General features: G+C 42.0%; 1 protein-coding gene across 3 annotated transcripts in view; it reads left to right on the forward strand.

Annotated features, from left to right (window-relative positions):
- The window catches only part of LCORL (ligand dependent nuclear receptor corepressor like), a 605,370-nt gene extending 600,284 nt beyond the window's left edge, over positions 1–5,086 (forward strand). For all 3 annotated transcript variants that reach the window (XM_085642364.1, XM_085642362.1, XM_085642363.1), the window contains one exon: positions 4,387–5,086. In XM_085642364.1, the coding sequence (XP_085498490.1) occupies positions 4,387–4,407 (21 nt within the window). In that variant the 3' untranslated portion in view covers positions 4,408–5,086. The remainder of the gene's footprint in view (positions 1–4,386) is intronic.
- Positions 5,087–6,000: the final 914 nt, after the last annotated feature.

A 6,000-nucleotide genomic window follows, 5' to 3' on the forward strand; every position in this document is an offset into this window, starting at 1 on the left:
CATGCAAGCCACGACCCGACGTGACCGGCACCTCAGCCTTCATATGCTGGGGGCTGCCAAGCAAACTATTGCTCTTTACTGGAAAAAAGTGGCGGAGCCTGTGGAACACGGTGGCGATGGAGCTCCTTACAGCGCGACTACAAAATCAAGATGCCAAGTTTGCCAAATTGTGGAGTCCGCTGGTGAATCACTTAGGACGACTGGAATATGCTAGACTCAAACCCCGGAGGTTGAGGGCCCTCTGCCTCTTTGACGATGCAATCTCCCCCACAAATGCAGGCCCTTAACCCATGCCTTGCTGTGACTGCCGCTGTCTCTGATCTTCATGCTCTCAGCGCTGGCTGGTGACCCTCAACATTATAGCGTTCGTGCTTTTGCAGTCAATAGCATTGGTGATGCCAACCGGTCTCCCGCCCATCCCCCCCAGCCCTCTCTCCCTCCTTCTCTCCTTTGCTCTCACCTTATTCTATCTTTTCTCCCTCACTTGACTCTTTGGGGACTTTCTCTCCCCCCCCCTCTCCTTTCCTAGTTCCCTTTCTCTTTGTTTCCCTATTTCTATTGGAGTTGATTTGCTTTTCAGTGTTTCTTTAATACAGTAGTCTCTGCACGCGGCCGGCCCAGTTTGGGTTATAGGCGACTTGCTGTGTAACCCAACATAAGTGTGATGTCAAATATTGCCTTTATCACATATATTGAATGTTTACAAATTCATGTAGCCGGCCCATCATTTGGTTGTAGGCGCCTAGCTGTTTACTATGCTGCAGCTCCTTCTGTTCCTTAATCAAAAGAGTTAAAACAAAAAAAAGTGAGGTGCTTCATCCAACATCGCCCTGCTTTTTGATTTTTACAACTTTTACAGGACCAGATGGTGATGACGGCAGTCATGGCTATTTAAAAGGTGCCCTATTTTCGAATAAAATACTGTGTACTTAGTAATAATGCGCATGCTAGGCCGGGGTCTTGATTTTAATAGGATTTTATGAGTCTATGTATATTTTAAATTGGATGAATCGAATTGGTATGTGCCAAAAAAAGGTTTTAAATGTCTTTTGTGCTTTTTTATAAGTATCATTGTGTTTCTTCTTCTTTTTATTTTAACACATGATTTTTATCTTTTATGATTACTGTGTATAATCTAAATAAAGATTATTTACTACTACAAGGTCTGAATCATGTACCCCTCGCCTGCATACGCTCCACTTCTATGGACATTTTACAGCAAGGCAAGATCTCCTGCATCCAAGATTGAGGTGTTGCTGGGGTGCTCATGGCGGTGGATGATCTGGGTGATTGGATTGGATAGGAAAGGGAGTATATAAACCTTGGTTAGTACATGGAGCACCCTGCATTCCCTTGTGATGGATTCCCAGATGAATAGAGAATGAGACCTACCCCTCGACTCGAAGTTGATAGAGGAGGCATGGTAAATCCAAATGGCTTTACATAGCAGAATTAGTAAAAGAACAGGGTGGAGGGACTGCAGCTGTTATATCTGGCCTCCCTCACATCACCTCTCAGGTGAAGTGAACATAAGTGTTGCAGGGTCTGAACTGGCTGGATGGTTTCATACTGCTGGACCCCTGAAAAATCTACAAAGGCACCATTGTGACTGATGGAACTGTTTGGAGGGCTCACACAGCAAATTAGCATCTGTTTTTAAAACGCTTAAAAGAATTTTCCACCTCATCATAAACCATATCCATGTGGGTAGTGTGAACAATCCCAGAATATCCAGTAGAAAACATCTAATCATTCCAGCGTAGAGTAATAGCCATAGCAATAAAGAGGGCCAACTTGTGAGCCAAATCCAGACTGCAATTCAGAATTTGGTTTGATGCATGTAGGCTGTTATTTTCTAGCTCAGAGAATGGGCTTTTCATATGTTCTGGGAGGCTCCTCACAACCAGCTATGCCATTTTCCAACATCCTAGGAGGCTGTTGGCAATAGCAAGTAGAGCCATGGTGCTAAAAGCAAACACTTTTTGCCCAATTAAGCCTTGTCATTTGGACGCACGGTCTGATGGTGCCCTAGGAAAAGCATTAGGGTTTCATTTTGCCAAGTATACTTGAACCACCAAACTCTCTGGAGAAGGATGGACTGACAAGAAATTTGGATTAGATGGCTTGGGCCTTTGGCAACAATCAATCTGCTTGTGGTCTTCTCCAAGGTAGCCTGCAGCAGTTGTGGAATAGCTTTTTTTTTAAGTAGAAGAGGCTATGGAGCCATCAAAGAAGGTTGCAGAGTATCTCTAAGGATTTGGGATTTTAGCTCCGAATGTAGACTGAGCAACAGCAGTGCCTCTGCTGCCTTACACACAACAGCTGTGAATATAAAGACTTCCTCAGAAGGAGTACCCAAAGGATAAGGAATATCCCCTTCATGGGACTTCTCTAGGCTTGTGGCATTTTTAAGATCTAAGTAGAACCCAGCATCTGTAGGTTAAGGAGTGCACAATTAATCAGCCTTCAAATTCTCCTCCTCTGTGCACTAAAAAAAATCCAGATTTGGCATGTCCTGCGCCTCTGAATCTGAGCAGTAAAATTCTATCATGCATTTGGGCTCTTGAAAGATCAGCAGTAGGCAGTCATCGAAATAAGCTTTAACCTTCTGAGACCACCCGAAGGATTTCATCCAACTTTGAGACCTGAGACAGCACTGAACGCTGCTCTGAGAGTAGCATAAGCCAGAACTGGTTTCCTCAGAATTGGGGCCAAAGCATTTGGAGGTATGGAGTTAAGGTGGAAGCCACTGGAATCATCAAGCACCAAGGGTCTGGCTCACTGTTGGGATCCAGACAAGGCCACTGGGAGCACAGGCAGCCCTGAAGATTTCTATTGTTGGCTGATAGGCCTCAACTTGAGTTCAATTGGCAGATGGTGTGTGAAACGCTGGTTTAATCTTTTGAAGAACCGGGATCCGCTCCAAGGCAGAGGAAGAAGAATACAGCATAGAGGGGTGACCCCCTCAATGGTTCTGGTAACAGATGTAGTGGGGTTCTGAACTGGACCATCTTCTTGCAACAGTGCTAATAGGGGCTTAACCCCATGACCGTAGGAGGTAACATTTGACCTAATCCACCGAAGAAGTAGCAGTAATACTTTGAAGAATTCAGAAAACATTGGAGTAGAGCTCCGGACTTGCATTTGTAAGGCTTGGAACAGGAACTGATGCCAATAAGCCAGTGGTTGCAATGTATAGGCAGGTGTACTCACTCCCAGGAAAGGCTGAGCAGCAAAAGGAGTCATGTAGCACCACCCGGTGATCTAGATAGCTATGGCTTGAGGACATTTTTCTTGGTCCAACCTGGCATATAGGGCTACTTTTAAGGTGAGGCTTCTGCATGAAACATTACCTATTAGAAATGCCATGGGTTCTCTTACTCTCTTCAGCAGCTGTACTTTATCCTATCTGCTTCATTATCCAGATAAAATATTAATGAAATACGGGAAAAGAACTTGCATTTTCTCAGACCATGTACATTACCACTCTCAATTCATTGCTTCACAGATAGTCCTATCCTACCAACCCTCACTGGATGCAGCCAGCAATTTCAAGCATAACCCCATTTCTTGGCTGCTAAGTCCACATATGCCCTTCCACCAACCAGCAATAAGTATTCTGTCTAATGTTAACTCCTCACCTACTACTGTTAACCGTTAAAAGCCATCATGATACCTCCTTGCTAGTATAGGCAGCAGCATCTTTCAGTTTGTCTAAAGACTTTGGCCCTCATTTAAGGGAGTTTGACTTAGGGCAATGCAGCGAGGCACCTTGCTGAACAGCCCTACGCCAAAGTGAAAGGGCAGGAATGCACTGTATTTATGCAATACAGGGCATTCCTGTCCGTTCTTCCTGCCCTGGCGCAGTTTTGGCAGCCTAGCACCAACGTAGGAACCCTTGCAGCATGGTGCAAGGGTACCTCCATTGCATGCAGGTTCGTTTTTGTGCAGGAAGGAAGACCTTCCTGCACAAAAACAATGCTAAGAGTTGTTTTCCTCTTTCTATGTGCAGCACACATAGAATAAGAAAACATGAGGAGAAATACACATAGAAATAAAAGAGAGTAATGGTGGGGGACAGGGCGTGTGAGCCCTCTCTTTACTCAAGCAAGTGAAATTCAAGCATGCTAGACTGTGTGCATCTTCCATCTTAGAAACACCATGTAATGCTGAAGATGTCAGATTCTAACGTATTTGTAGAAATGAAGATCATTTCTAGAAATCATATTGATAGTTTTCTTTCAGCTTCATTAAATAGTGTTGCTCTTTTCTAAGTGACCGAACATGACTCAAGTACGAATTTGCCAAGATGTATTTCTTACAAAATGTTCATTTGGGGGTTTTGGAATCAATACTTTAACCCGTGTGTATTATCTTTTTTTTCAGCAAGCAAGAAAGGATTCTTAGATATGCATAGCATCATCTATCAAAAAGCAAGGACAGAACAAGACGTCAAAGGCTTAAATAAAGCAGAGTGCCTTAAGTTGCATCCAAAGCCTAAACTGATAAGAATTTATACTTTTCAGTTGCTCTTGCACTATTAATTAGTACATTTAATTTTACAGACTATTATGCACTTGTTACATCAATCAAGATATTTTATTTGGTCACTAGAATTGCCTATTTTTATTGACTGTGTATTTGTACGTGTAACTATGCACCTGTGCTGAGATTATGCATTGACATTGTAGCACTTCCTGTTGTTAGTATTTGTGACATTTGATTGTGTGCTGCGAATTATAGTTAAAACAAATGACTGGACAGGCCATTATAATATGTGGATCCTAAAGATTAATTTAATTTTGTAGCATTTGGGGAGATACTACCTCACAACAACATTGTAGAATACTGAGCGGTTCCCATATGTCCAGAAAAAGACAGCAATGTAACTCATATAAAGCATAACCTTTGCTGTTCAGTAGATGCTCCAGGAATGTATTTTCTTTTTGTAATCATGATTTATTTACTGTACGAATACATAAAAATTGACCCTCAGACTCTGGAAACCATTTGTAAGTTTTCTTTTCTTAACATATCAATTTCAGTGCAGTACATGTACTACAAATAAAAAGATGGTTTCAATGTTTTTCCCATTTATTCACGTTCTTTCACATTTCAGTGTTTATTAACATAATCCTTCTGGATAATAGGTAAATAGTTATGTTATCTATGTAGAATTTATAAGGCATCACTGACTATGTCAACTCAACGCATGTATCTAACAAGTCACGCTTTTTTCTGACTCATTCGGAGTTCTCTTGTAATCTCAGTTCTGGAGGGAACTAGAGAAAATCTGGTGAAATCTGAACGAGGAAAGACGCCAAGTATGCAGAAATCGGTGTACCAAGTGATCATTCCATATGTTATGCCCTTATAATAATTAGAAAAACGTGAAATAATGTAGTAAAAATCCTATGTTGTCAGTAATTCCAGGCATACATGTTACCCTGGACCAATTCACTACAAGAAATACCCTCCATAAAGAAGACAGATCAGACCCAGGACGTTCTCTATTTTAACTTTCTCCTTGAGCACCATGACTTGTAATCCAGGCTTTAGTTCTCACTCTAGTGTTCTTCAGGGCTGCAGGAGTAGCCAACGCGGGAAGGGTGGATGTGGGATGAAATGAGTACTTATGTGAAAAAAACCTTGGGCTTTTCGAAAAAGAAAAGAGGTAAACCGTGGAGCTGGGCAAGATCAATCTGAGACACTAGGACACACTCGGTGTTTCATTTGTACTCCTATTTCGTCAGTAACATGGGTAGTATTTAAAGACCACGAAAAATGTTCCCTTCTAAAGATTTTCTCTGTAATGGCAATGGTTCACTTACCATCTAAGTATGATGGGAAATCTGCAAGGGGGTGGATGTTCCTTTTGATTTTTCTGAAATGTATTTGGAAATGATGTATTTGTAAGCACATTGTTCCGACTGATGGGTGCACAAAGCCATCCAGAATTTAAAATTCAGCAGGGCCCTAAAAACTCGTCTCTTCCAGCGG

The sequence above is a fragment of the Triturus cristatus genome, chromosome 2_2 (genome assembly GCF_964204655.1).
Source record: "Triturus cristatus chromosome 2_2, aTriCri1.1, whole genome shotgun sequence".
Lineage (NCBI taxonomy): Eukaryota > Metazoa > Chordata > Amphibia > Caudata > Salamandridae > Triturus > Triturus cristatus.